The 14,554-nt window shown below is 42.3% G+C and overlaps 1 protein-coding gene across 1 annotated transcript; it reads right to left on the bottom strand.

Annotated features, from left to right (window-relative positions):
• Positions 1 to 2,103: 2,103 nt before the first annotated feature.
• LOC139548492 (olfactory receptor 52D1-like) lies at positions 2,104 to 14,452 on the bottom strand. Its single transcript, XM_071358189.1, has 2 exons — positions 14,200 to 14,452; positions 2,104 to 2,981 (listed from the first exon to the last, which is right to left on the bottom strand). Exons 1-2 carry the CDS (start codon positions 14,450 to 14,452, stop codon positions 2,104 to 2,106), a joined length of 1,131 nt encoding a protein of 376 aa, XP_071214290.1.
• Between the last annotated feature and the right edge of the window lie 102 nt (positions 14,453 to 14,554).

Here is a 14,554-nt window from a genome sequence, read left to right as displayed (position 1 = left end):
TTGGATAAGAAAGCCAGAGGTCCCGCCCCTCTGAGCTTCTCCTCCAATGGGTTTTGAGAAGGAGATGAGGAGAGTGGAGAGAGGAAGAAAGAAATATGCAATTGAGACCTTCCCTAAAACATCACACTATGAAAGACATTTAAAGCAATTTGATGACTCCTATGACGAATGCCAGCCTGTGACATCTTTGATCATGGTTAAAACAGTCTGTGTTGAAGAATGACTCCACATTTTAAGATGCATAGGCACCACCTAATTTCATATTATTTGGTGCCTATCTTTCCTATTTTATCGGGATTACAGTATAAAGATCGATCAACACCACAGATGGCGTGAGACATGGACTCATCTTGAAATTAGACTTTTATTGATCTGTGAAAATGTGTCTAAAATTGATAAAATCTTCAACGTTGGTCTGATTTGGTAAACTAATGTTCTTTTGCCCAGTTTACACTCCAGTAGTCTTTCCCTGGATTATCAAATACTAACACAAAAAGTAGGGGTGATAGGTAGCGTTTAAAAGGGCCAGTAACCGAAAGTTCACTGGATCAAATCCCTGAGCTGACTAGGTGAAAAATCTGTCTGTGCCCTTGAGCAAAGCACTTAACCCTTATTGCTCATGTAAGTCTCTCTGCTGAATGACTAAAATGTAAAAGTAATTGTTATACATCTCATATGTAGGCCTATGCATTATGTCTGGTGTATTTGGCCGTCTCTTCACATTAAAAATCAGTGTGTTTGTTGTATGATGACCTAGATGTAGGCCTAATTGTTCCTCTTCTCTCCATCTTCCAAACCCATGTTTAGTTTGTGGATACCACAAAACAAGACAGATTTCAAATGTATAGAATGAGACATAGCCATTTCTATTTAGGTCTGGGATGCTGATTAGAACAATGTTGATGAACTGACACACGTGTCGTTGTCCAAATTAGATCACAGCACCCTCTAGTGATTTTGTTCTGCACCAAATATAGCCTGGAATCCACACTGAATATCACTCTGTTCCACTATTGTTTCACTTCACTGATTGAGTCTGGAAATTCTCCAGTCGAGGGACTTGATCAGCATCCTCTCAGAAACTATGGGCGGATTTAGCCCACATGGCTTCTGAGGATTTGGTCTGATGACTGAAAAATCATGTTGCATAGCCCCCTTCATCAGAGGACAGATTCATTTCAGTGCCATACAGGTTGAATCAATTACATAAAACAATACTACAAAGGATGCAAATGCAAACTGAGAATGTGTCAGGAAAAGAGTGGTGGAAAGTGTGGTTTACAAATTGAAAAAATTATTCACATAATTTATTTGATATTTTATGAGAAAAGTGGTATTCCAGCCGACAGTTTTCGAACACAAAACCAAAGTAAAAATGAAAATACTGTATATGGAGGAAATTGTATTAGCTAATTATACCTATTAAAGGTTAAATATTCATTTTTGTGGTAATTCTGGTGACTTGAAACACAATCACATAAATTGACTAATCAATTAATAATATATATATACCCTTTACAGATAGAAACAGAGGAGGAGAGAGGCAAGTGGGACAACAGTAGACAGGGTGGACGCAGGGATTGATCCCTGGTCTCCGATGCAGAGCAGTATATGACTGGCCATGAGAGTTACTGCTAGACCACAGGCTCTGCACATCAAGGAAGGAATAATCAATGAAGGGCTATACTTTCTCTGGAAAGTAATGAACGACGTGGAAGCTTAGCTCCACTCCCATAGCGTGTCGTGGAACACACCTTCCACGTCGTTCATTATTTTTCATAGAACACATATCCCCTCGTTGATCATCTCTTACTCGACGTGCAGAGCCCGTGGTCTAGCAGTAACTCTTACGGCCAGTCATATACTGCTCTGCATCGGAGACCAGGGATCAATCCCTGTGTTGTCCCACTTGCCTGTCTCCTCCTCACTGTGCCATTACAATGAGCCCATCCACCTATAGCTCCTCTTCTGGTCCCTATGCTTTCTAACACACAGTGACTTCCCTATGCTTTTTAACATACATTCTTCTTGAGAATTATATTCCTTGACAATAGAAATGTAAACGTATAACAAACAGAACAAGGAAGAATTAACGTTACATTATTAAGTTACACTATTGACTTTTACTACTCCAACTGATCCTTTAGCCATGGAGAAAAGCTGAAGTAATTTCACTCTAATCTTTTTAGTTTTGATACCATATATTACTGGGTTCAGACCTGGAGGTAATATGACAAATATCATTCCTGCAAATGTCTGAAGTAGGAGAGGAGTGTTAGGTATTCGATACACAAGGACAACAATGATACCTGAGAACTCATAGATTAGAAAGACAAGCAGGTGTGTGGCACATGTATGCAAGGCCTTTAGCTTGGCATCAGAGTCACTACTTTTAAAGCATGTGAATAGAATGAATGAGTAGGAGAACACCACAGAAAAAGCCCCTCCCCCATGGAGTACACCTGTGATAAACAAGCCATAGATGTTGTTCACTGTGGTGTCTGTTGCACAGGTCAGTCTTAACAGGGACACGTTGTCACAATAGATGTTCACGATAACTGTTTTACAAACAGGGAAACGCAACGTGAGCCCGAACAGGATTCCCACCAGTAGAAAGTCAATCAGCCAAGCAGAGGCAATGAGACTTACAACAGTGTTCTTAGTCATGATGGAATGGTACCTTAGTGGATGACAGATAGCTATGTAGCGATCAAACGACATGATAGACAACATGAGAAGTGTCGCTCCGCCATACATATGAATACAGAAAGCCTGAATCAAGCATGCTGGGTAAGTGATGTGCAAATCTTCAGACAATACATTTGACATGACCCTTGGAATGATGGCACTGATACCAATCAAGTCATTGATGGATAACTGAAAAAGGAACAGATACTGAGGCCCGTGTAGATTTCTGTTCAAAGCTATAACCATAAGCAAAGACATATTACAGAACAGTGTAAATAAGTAGACGAGAGAGCCTATTAGGACAGTCAAATATTTCCCTTCAGAGGACAAGTCTATTTTGCCCATTATGAAAACAGTGTTGAGTACATCTATGGTTCGGTTCCCCATCCTCCTGTAGCGTTGAACCTCACGGCAGCTTGAAGAGTGCTAAAAATGTTCCAAAACATCAACTTAAATGAACAGCAATTGTTATTCACTGATAGCCTTGGAGATGTGGAGTGCAGAACATCAGTGTTAATAGTTCTGGAAGCATGTGGTTGCATGTATATTTATAAGAAAGCTGATCCTGTGCTTTGTGGTTCTACAACCTTACCTCAAACGATTATTGGTCTGTCATTAATAATTATTAATGTATTTTGGAGGTGGTGATTGGACAATATAATTCAAGGGTGTCAAACTTATTCCATGGAGGGCTGAGTGTCAGTGGGCTTTTGGTTTTTCCTTTAAATTAAGACCTAGACAACCAGATCAGGGGAGTTCCTTACTAATTAGTGACCTTAATTCATCATTCAAGTAAAAGGGATGAGCGAAAACACGCAGATACTCGGCCTTCCGTGTAATGAGTTTGACACGTGATGTAAATGATTAGATCATCTCTTTCAGAATGCAAATGTCATATCAGGATGCCAACTACAGCTGAACTAAGACTTTTTTCGTAAATTTACAAAACGTATAAACCTGGCACATGAGATTACATATTCAGATTTAAGAAATTATTAACTATTCTTAAAAAATAAGCATATTTAATTGGGAGCCTTTGTTTTCTAGTGCAATAAACTTCCCACAATCAGAAAATATACAATACTCTAAGAAAAGGTGGCTCTTCTAAGCTTCAACAAAACCTTAAAAAAAACATTTCATTTTATTTTCTGTTAGCCTGGTTATGCACTCACTGCAGACCAGACATGGGGTACGGGGAGTAAAACATTTAATAAAGAACGGACATGGAACGAGACAGGAACAGCATCAGCAAACTGATAATACAGACAACAAACAATCAATGCAGCAGTGGGGAACAGAGCAAGGGAACTGACAAATATAGGGGAGGAAATAACCAGATGATGAGTGAGGCCAGGTGAGTCCAATATCGCTGAAGCGCGTGACGAGGGAAGGCAGGAGTGCGTGATGGATGGCAGGAGTGCGTGATGCAGGGCAACCTGGCGCCCTCAAGCGCCAGGGGGAGGGAAGAGCTGGAGCAGACACTCCTATGCATTTAACCTAGCTATTTGAAAATCCTGTCAAGTACAACTTGGTTGACTACTTGGTTTTTACAAAAAACTATTTGGTTTTTAACAAATACTCAAATATTTAAATAATAAGTACTCAAATATTGAAATAACAAATACTCAAATACACATGTTTGCTACAGACATGCTTTGGCAGGGCCATGGTTGTTCAGGCCTTCATTAGAACAAAGCCATGGAACTTGGTGACTGATGAACCATATGTTCTGCAGATAAAGCACTGAAATAATAAAAAAGAAAGAAAGAGAGATGGTTACTTTAAGGCTATTTTATGGAAGGATTTTATTGTGGTTTTATAGTGAAAGTGAACTGTCTTTCACATGATTCATACACTATTTTGGTATTATAAAAAAATAACAATTTAACTTTAATTGGATGTTCTTGATGGGTGGAGTTTCCCCTTCACTGTTGTCAGCTAACTTCTGTTTACTTACAGTATGTCTTATTTCACCAAAGATGAGGAGAGAGTTGTATAGTCTGTCATATCAGACTGCATTCATACATTTGTTGTTGCTACTGTAGCATTCTTTAATAGCCCTTTATATTAACGGTCAATGTATAATGCATATGCATGAATTACTGAAAACAATGTCACCTTTTTGCTGTAAGCGTTCATAACTGGCTACGAGACTATTGTAGCAACATTAATTTACCATTTTGATACCTTCTGGAAACAAAGCTTGTTTAATTTGGAGGATGGGATTCACTCAAATCATTTGGTTTCCAAGCTCCTTTCAGAGCATTAAAAGGCTGCGTTGAGACAATGACTTATCAATGACCCAAGCCCAGCTCAGTTAAACCCCACCATTGTGACACAGAGATGGCATAATGCTTTAGCAAATGTACATCAAAAAGGGGCGTTGGAAGACACGATGTAAGTAACCTAATTTATGTCCCTCTAACTGCCCTGAATGCCTCTGCTGATCCTACAGCAATTGTATGCAGTTATCATGTGTCCATGAACCAGATATATACTGTTAGCACTGAGGGGGTGTGTCTTAGCAGGAAGGCCACCGTGTGCAGTTCACCCTGCACTAACATAAATAACATGCTGCTAAGCTTCCCAGTAAAGCAATGAAAACAATCAAGCATCCCAGAAAAGTGTTAAATATAGCCCATATTAGCATATGTAGCTTAAGAGACAAGTTTCATGAAATCAATCGTTTTCTAGTAACAGATGGCATTCATATTCTGACAATCTCTGAAACTCACTTAGATAATACCTTTGATGATACAGTGGTAGCAATTCATGGTTATAACATCTACAGAAATGCCAGAAATGCCAGGTGGAGGTGTTGACTTTTATATTCAGAACCACATTCCTGTAAAGCTTAGAGAGGATCTCATGTTAAATACGGTTGAGGTAATATGGCGACAGGTTCATCTGCCTCACCTAAAGCCCATTCTGGTGAGAAGCTGCTTTAGACCACCAAGTGCTATCAGTCAGTATGTGAAATGCTTGATAATGTATTTGATATCAACAGAGAGGTATATTTTCTGGGAGATTTAAATATTGACTGGCTTTCATCAAGCTGCCCAATCAAGAAAAAGCTTAAAACTCTAACTATTACCTGCAAACTGGTTCAGGTTAACTGTCAACCTACCTGAGTAGTTATAAACAGCACAGAAAGAAAATCATCAACATGTACATCTTTACTAATGTAGCAGAAATTTGCTTTAAAGCAGTAATCAAATCCATTGGCTGTAGTGATCCATAAACAGAGCCTAATATAGTGTATAAGAGGTCATACAATACGTTTTGTAGTGGTTCCTATGTTGTTGATGTAAATAATATTTGTTGGTCTGTGGTGTGTAATGACAAGCAACCAGAAGCTGCATTTGACACATTTATGAAATTTCTCATTCCAGTTACGAATAAGCATGCACCCATGACTGACTGAAAATGACTCTAAAAACGGTTAACACCCAGTGGATTGATGAGGAATTTAAAAATGGTATGGTTGAGTGGGATGAGGCAAAAGGAATGTGGACCCCTACAAATCAGCTGGGCTAGACAATCTGGACCCTCTCGTTCTAAAATGATCCACCGCAACTGTTGCAACCCCTATTACTAGCCTGTTCAACTTCTATTTCGTATCGTCTAAGATCCCCAAAGATTGGAAAGCTGCTGCGGTCATCCCCCTCTTCAAACAGGGAGACACTCTAGACCCAAACTGTTATAGACCTATATCTATCCTACCCTGCCTTTCTAAGGTCTTCGAAAGCCAAGTTAACAAACAGATCACCGACCATTTCGAATCCCACCGTACCTTCTCCGCTTTGCAATCTGGTTTCCGAGCTGGTCATGGGTGCACCTCAGCCACGCTCAAGATCCTAAACAATATCATAACCGCCATCGATAAAATACAATAATGTGCAGACTCAACAGCCTTGGTTTCTCAAATGACTGCCTCGCCTGGTTCACAAACTACTTCTCAGATAGAGTTCAGTGTGTCAAATCGGAGGGCCTGTTGTCCGGACCTCTGGCAGTCTCTATGGGGGTGCCACCGGGTTCAATTCCTGGGCTGACTCTTTTCTCTGTATACATCAATGATGTCGCTCTTGCTGCTGGTGATCCATTGATCCACCTCTATGCAGACGACACCATTCTGCATACATCTGGCCCTTCTTTGGACACTTTGTTAACTAATCTTCAGACGAGCTTCAATGCCATACGACTCTACTTCCGTGGCCTCCAACTGCTCTTAAATACAAGTAAAACTAAATGCATACGTACTGTACATACAAATGTACTGTCAATAACACAATAGAAAAATATATGTACAGTGTGTGCGAACGTAGAAGAGTAGGGAGGTAAGGCAATAAATAGGCCATAGAGGCAAAATAATTACAATTTAGCATTAACACGAGAGTGGTAGATGTGCAGATGTTGTGCGAGTAGAGATACTGGGGTGCAAAAGAGCAAGAGGATAAATAACAATATGGGGACGAGGTAGTTGGGTGTGCTATTTACAGATTGGTTGTGTACAGGTACAGTGATCAGTAAGCTGCTCAGACAGCTGATGCTTAAAGATAGAGAGGGAGATATGGGCCTCCAGCTTCAGTGATTTTTGCAATTCGTTCCAGTCATTGGCAGCAGAGATCTGGAAGGAAAGGCGGCCAAAGGAAGTGTTGGCTTTGGGGATGACCAGTGAAATATACCTGCTGGAGTGCGTGCTACGGGTGGGTGTTGCTATGTTGACCCGTGAGCTGAGATAAGGTGGGGTTTTACCTAGTAAAGGCTTATAGATGATCTGGAGCCAGTGGGTTGGCGACGAATATGTAGTGAGGGCTAGCCAACGAGAGCATACAGGTCGCAGTGGTGGGTAGTATATGGGGCTTTGGTGACAAAACGGATGGCACTGTGATAAACTACATCCAGTTTGCTGAGTAGAGTGTTGGAGGCTATTTTGTAAATTACATCGCCAAAGTCAAGAATCGGTAGGATAGTCAGTTTTATGAGGGTAGGTTTGGCAGCATGAGTGAAGGATGCTTTGTTGCGAAATAGGAAGCCAATTCTTGATTTAATTTTGGATTGAAGATGCTTAATGTGAGTCTGGAATGAGAGTTTACAATCTAACCAGACACCTAGGTATTTGTAGTTGTCCACATATTCTAAGTCAGAACCGTCCAGAGTAGTGATGCTGGTTGGGCTGGCAGGTGCAGGCAGCAATCGGTTGAAGAGCATGCATTTAGTTTTACTAGCATTTAAAAGCAGTTGGAGGCCACAGAAGGAGTGTTGTATGGCATAGAAGCTCGTTTGGAGGTTAGTTATCACAGTATCCAAAGAAGGGCCAGATGTATGCAGAATGGTGTCGTCTGCATAGAGGTGGATCAGAGATTCACCAGCAGCAAGAGCGACATCATTGATGTATACAGAGAAAAGAGTCAGTCCGAGAATTGAACCCTGTGGTACCCCCATAGAGACTGCCAGAGGTCTGGACAACAGGCCCTCCGATTTGACACACTGAACTCTATCTGAGAAGTAGTTGGTGAACCAGGCGAGGCAGTCATTTGAGAAGCCAAGGCTATTGAGTATGTCGATAAGAATGAGGTGATTGATAGGGTTGAAAGCCTTAGCCAGGTCGATGAAGACGGCTGCACAGTACTGTCTTTTATCGATGGCGGTTATGACATTATTTAGGACCTTGAGCGTGGCTGAGGTGCATATATGACCAGCTTGGAAACCAGATTGCATAGTGGAGATGGTACGGTGGGATTCGAAATGGTCGGTGATCTGTTTGTTAACTTGGCTTTTGAAGATTTTAGAAAGTCAGGGTATGATAGATATAGGTCTATAACAGTTTGGGTCTAGAGCGTCTCCCTCTTTGAAGTGAGGGACGACCGCAGCAGCTTTCCAATGTTTGGGGATCTCAGACGATACAAAAGATACAAATACACATACAAGTACAAAATAAAACCTCCTGGCTTTTATGAGAACCTATGTAAACTATATTCCCATTTTACATTTATTTTACAATGCATTACGTACTTGTTGCTAATAGAAAAATATTGTTGCTTTACGTACTTGTTGCTTCATTTGAAAATATTACATGAAGCATCAAATAGCAGTTTAATACAGGTCAATTAAATCTGGGGCACATTGTGTCTCAATGTTCAATCTCAACATTGAGCAGGAGGTCCACAACATGATTTGGAGCTTGATAATGTGCATATTACAGTTAACAAGCTCTGTTTAAAAGGTGTTTTGTTGACTTGACAGCCGACACCTGATAGGAATGAACATTCATTTATTCAGTGTGCTGTGTATACCATAGACAACACATGTGTACTATTGTCATCTTCTACAATGCCTGAACAGAAAATAAAATGTATCTGTACACATAACAGTGGATACATTTCTGTAATGAGCTCGGTAGTGTGAGGTCCTCTCTATCTGTCTCTGTTACAAACTGAAATGAAGCTTAGAGATGTTGCTACGACAAGGCACCCTATGGAATTAGATGACACAGTGGTGTCATCATAACCTTCACCTCATAGGCTGCCTCGGTGAACACGTGTCATTGGAGGGTCTCTCCTCACCTTAGGCCTTGTTATTGAAGAGTACACTTACCAACCATGTGTATACTGTAGCAACCACAATGTTTACTTTCTTTGAAACTTTGCTCATTAGGTTAATGACTGCTTTGTTTACAGCAGAGTTGATAGGAAGGGTGTGGCACACATGCTCCTCTACTGGGTCCCTCTACCTCCCTACTTAGCACTGGTAATGGACCTCTAGGGAATGGCTGACAGCAAGAGCCTCAGGTTATTGAGTCAGTCATCTGTGAAAGAGTGACAATATTTGACCAACTACAGCTGGGGTCACCACAGCTGGAATGGCTTTGGTCCCACTGTACTTTGTTTTAGGTGGCCCAACTCAAAAACTAACTAGTTCCACAGCCTTTTTGAGTTCACCCACCTTTTTTTTGGCAAAGTGTTGAATGAAATTCTAATTTTGAGTTGGCCAAAACTTTGTTCTGACTCAATGGGACAAGTGGGGGGAAAGTTTAATCAACTTAAAAGTATGTGTTGAGGAAATTATTCTGACTCATGAGACAAGTTGATCGACTATGGATTTTTTTGTTGACAGATTGCTATTTTAAATGTTTTATTTTGTTTGAGAGAAGTAAATAAATGTTGTACGTATCAAATGAATGGACCAGACAGTGGTCTCTTTCAAATCTATCAACACTGACCACCAGAGTGACTATCATAAATCATATTTTCTTTGGTCTGTTTCCAGCTATGGCTTCCTCCAGCAGTTCCAATGTTCTACTGTCTGTTCACTGAGCCAGTGTCCATCCCATGTGGGCACAACTACTGCAAGGCCTTTGTCAAAGGATATTGGGATTGCACTGACCTGTGCCAGTGTCCCATGTGTAAAAAGACAGTGGCATCTTTCAAGAAACACAAGCTGAGGAGAACCTGGAGGACAGCATGAGAGACCCCTGGAGCTGTTCTGTAGAAGAGACCAAACGTGTGTGTGTCAGTTCTGCAGTGAGACAGACAAAATAAAAATCTGAAATAACTTATTTACATAAGTAATCAGACCCTTTGCTATGAAACTCGAAATTGAGCTCAGGTGCATCCTGTTTCCATTGATCATCCTTGAGATGTTTCTACAATTTGATTGGTCCAGCTGGTTGGACCTGATTTGGAAAGGCACACACCTGTCTATATAAGGTCCCACAGTTGATGTCAGAGCAAAAACCAAGCCATGGAATTGTCCGTAGAGCTCCGAAACAGGATTGTGTTGAGGCACAGATCTGGGGTAGGGTACCAAAAAATGCCTGCAGCATTGAAGGTCCCCAAGAACACAGCGGCCTCTATCATTCTTAAATGGAAGAAGTTCAGAACCACCAAGACTCTTCCTAGAGCTGGTCGCCCGGCCAAATTGAGCAATCGGGGGAGAAGGGCCTTGGTCAGGGAGTTGACCAAGAACCCGATGGTCAATCTGACATAGATCCAGAGATCCTCTGCGGAGATGGGAGAACCTTCCAGAAGTACAACCATCTCTGCAGCACTCCACCAATCAGGCCTTTATTGTAGAGTGGCCAGACGGAAGCCACTCCTCAGTAAAAGGCACAAGACAGCCCATTTGGGATTTGCCAAAAGGTACCTAAAGGACTCTCAGACCATGAGAAACAAGATTCTCTGGTCTGATGAACCAAGTTTGAACACTTTGGCCTGAATGCCAAGCATCACATCTGGAGGAAACCTGGCACCATTCCTACGGTGAAGCATGGTGATGGCAGGATCATGCTGTGGGGATGTTTTTCAGGGACTGGGAGACTAGTCAGGATTGAGGGAAAGATTAACGGAGCAAAGAACAGAGAGATCATGGATGAAAACCTGCTCCAGAGCGCTCAGGACCTCAGACTGGGGCGAAAGATTACCTTCGAACAGGACCATGACCCTAAGTACACAGCCAAGACAACGCAGGAGTGGCTTCAACCTGACAGAGCTTAAGAGGATCTGCAGAGAAGAATGGTAGAAACTCCCCAAATACAGGTGTGCCAAGTTTATAGCGTCATACCCAAGAAGACTCGAGGCTGTAATCGCTGCCAAAGTTGCTTCAACAAAGTACTGAGTAAAGAGTCTGAATACTTATGTAAATGTGATATTTCTGTTTTTTATAATTAATAAATGTGCATAAATGTCTAAACCTGTTTTTTCTTTGACATTATGGGGTTTTGTGTGTAGATTGGTGCGTGGGAAAAAACTCAAATGTTTTCCTTTTTAGAAAAAGGCTATGGGAAAAGTCAAGAGGTCTGAATACTTTCCAAATGCACTGTATCCTTTCAGAATGTGGAGGCCAGGTCCCATATCTTCTCATTCACTGGCTGAACCTTCACTGAGATACTCTACCTAGTCCTCTCTTCACCCTATGATTCTTCTAACACAGCTCCACTGGCTGCACCTTCACTGAGATACTCTACCTAGTCCTCTTCTTCTAACACAACTCACTGGCTGCACCTTCACTGAGATACTCTACATAGTCCGTTCTATGATTCTTCTAACACAGCTTCACTCATCATCTCTTCCCTCAAGTCTTTGTGAGTTTAGTAAGCAGGGAATTCAGTAACACAAAAACAAAGCACATGCACAATAAAATTGTGTATTTTATATTCAGAATAAGCTAGTATGTTATCAGTTAATTAGATTATATAATTAAGCAATAAGGTCAGAGGCGGTGTGGTATATGGTCAATATACCACGGCCCACAAGGCGGCGGCGCACAATTGAGGCGGCGCACAATTGTTCCAATGTCATCCGGGTTAGGGGAGGGTTTGGCTGGCCAGGATGTCCTTGTGCCATCAACGCTATAGCAATTCCTTGTGGCGGGCCAGGTGCATTGGTGTGGCTGGCTTCCAAGTTAAGCGAGCAGTGTGTCAAGAAGCTGTGCGGCTTGTCAAGGTCGTGTTTTGAAGGATGCATGGCTCTTACCCTTCGCCTCTCCCGAGTCCATATGGGAATTACAGCGATGGGACAAGACTGTAACTACCAATTTGGGAGAAAAAAGGGGTAATAAGTTGCATGGACTCACTCTGTGTGCAATAATTGTGTTTAGCATGATTTTTGAATGACTACCTCATCTCTGTACCCCACACATACAATTATCTGTATGTCGAGCCGTAAATTTCAACCACAAATTCAACCACAGGTTTTCCAATGCCTCGCATAAAAGGGCAGCTATTGGTAAAAATTAAAAAGCAGACATTCATCCAGTGTGAACTTATTAATTACAGTATCAATACACCCAGTCATTACAAAAATACAGGCGTCCTTCCTAACTTAGTTGCTGGAGAGGAAGGAAACCGCTCAGGGATTTCCACATGCGACCAATGGTGACTTCAAAACAGTTATAGAGTTTAACGGCTGTGATAGGAGAAAACTGAGGATGGATTAACACCATTGTAGTTACTCCACAATACTAACCTAATTGACAAGAAGGAAACGTATACAGATTAAAAATATTCCATAATCTGCATCCTGTTTGCATGAGACACAAAAGGAATACTGCAAAAAATGTGGAGCAAATCCTTTAAAACACTTTACTGAGTACCACTCTTCAAGCATAGTGGTGGCTGCATCATGTTATGGGTATGCTTGTAATTGTTGGGAGATTAATTCACATTTCGGCAGGACAATAACCTGAAACACAAGGCCAAATCTACACTTGAGTTGTTTACCAAGAAGACAGTCAATGTTCCTGAGTGGCTGAGTTACAGTTTGGACTTAAATCTACTTGAAAATATATGGCAAGACCTGAAAATGGTTGTCTAGCAATGATCAACAACCAATTTGACAGAGCTTGAATAATTTAGAACAGAATAATGGGCAAATGTTGCACAAACTCACAGCTGTAGTTGTTGCCAAAGGGGCTTCTACAAAGTATTGACTCAGGGGTGTAAATATTTACTGCATGTAAATTTGATATTTCTGTATTTCATTTTCAATACATTTGCAAACATTTCTAAAAACATGTTATTACTTCGTCATTATGGGGTATTTTGTGTAGATGGGTTAGAAAAAAATATATGTAATCCGTGTTGAATTCAGGTTGTGTAACGATCGTCGTATAGAGGAGAAGGAGAAGACCAAGGTGCAGCGTGGTAAGTATTCATAATCGGCGGTAAGGGTCCCCGCTCCAGAGGCACCACCTAAGTGGGCCAAGACTAAGGTGGAGTGGGGTCCACGTCCCGCACCAGAGCCGCCACCGCTGTGAAATGCCCATCCAGACCCTCCCCTATAGGTTCAGGTTTTGCGGCCAGAGTCCGCACCTTTGGTGGGGGGGGGGGGGGTTACTGTCACGCCCTGACCGTAGAGATCCTTTTTATGTCTCTATTTTGGTTGGTCAGGGTGTGAGTTTGGGTGGGCATTCTATGTCTGGTGTTCTATGTTGTCCTTGTTTTGTATTTCTGTGTGTTTGGCCTGGTATGGTTCTCAATCAGAGGCAGCTCTCTATCGTTGTCTCTGATTGAGAATCATACTTAGGTAGCCTGTTCCCACCTGTGTTTGTGGGTGGTTGTTTTCTGTTTAGTGTATGTCACCTTGCAGAACTGTTCGTTTATCGTTTTTGTTGTTTTGTTCTAGTATTCGTATTCATTAAAAGGAATTATGAATACTTACCACGCTGCACCTTGGTCTTCTCCTTCTCCTCTATACGACGATCGTTACAGAACCACCCACCAACAAAGGACCAAGCAGCGTGGAAAAAAGGAGGAATGGACATGGGAGGACATTCTGGACGGCAAGGGATCTTACACATGGGAGGAGATCCTGGCTGGAAGGGATCGCCTTCCATGGGAACAGGTGGAGGCAGCCAGGAGAGCGGAGGCAGCAGGAGAAAGGAACCGGCGGTGTGAGGGAACACAGTTGGCAAGGAAACCCGAGAGGCAGCCCCATAATTTTTCTTTGGGGGGGGCACACGGGGAGATTGGCGGAATCAGGTAGGAGACCTGAGCCAACTCCCCGTGCTTACCGTGGCGAGCGTCGTACTGGTCAGGCACCGTGTTATGCGGTGAAGTGCACGGTGTCTCCAGTACATGTTCCAGTACGTTACATCGCAGCTCCTCGCATCTGCCGGGCGAGAGTGGGCATCGAGCCAGGAAGGAGTGTGCCAGCCCTGCTCTCCAGGCCTCTAGTGCATCTCCTCGGCCCGGGTTATCCTGCGCCAGCTCTGCACACTGTGTCTCCAGTGCGTCTGCATAGCCCAGTGCGTCCTGTGCCTGCATCTCGCACGTGCAGGGCCAAAGTCACCATACAGCCAGGACGGGTTGTGCAGGCTCTTTGCTCGAGACCTCCAGTGCGCCTCCACAGCCCAGTGCATCCGGTGC

This window comes from Salvelinus alpinus, chromosome 21 (assembly GCF_045679555.1).
Source record: "Salvelinus alpinus chromosome 21, SLU_Salpinus.1, whole genome shotgun sequence".
NCBI lineage: Eukaryota > Metazoa > Chordata > Actinopteri > Salmoniformes > Salmonidae > Salvelinus > Salvelinus alpinus.
Note: the sequence above shows the minus strand (reverse complement) of the source record. Positions and strands in the feature narration are given on the sequence as shown.

Excerpts from the sequence above, each read along its gene's own strand:
- LOC139548492 (XM_071358189.1), bottom strand. The coding sequence starts at position 14,452 with ATGCAGGCACAGGACGCACTGGGCTATGCAGACGCACTGGAGACACAG. Across the intron at positions 2,982-14,199 it reads CCAGTACGACGCTCGCCACG|GCTCTCTCGTCTACTTATTT; the intron begins GTAAGCACGGGG and ends CTGTCCTAATAG.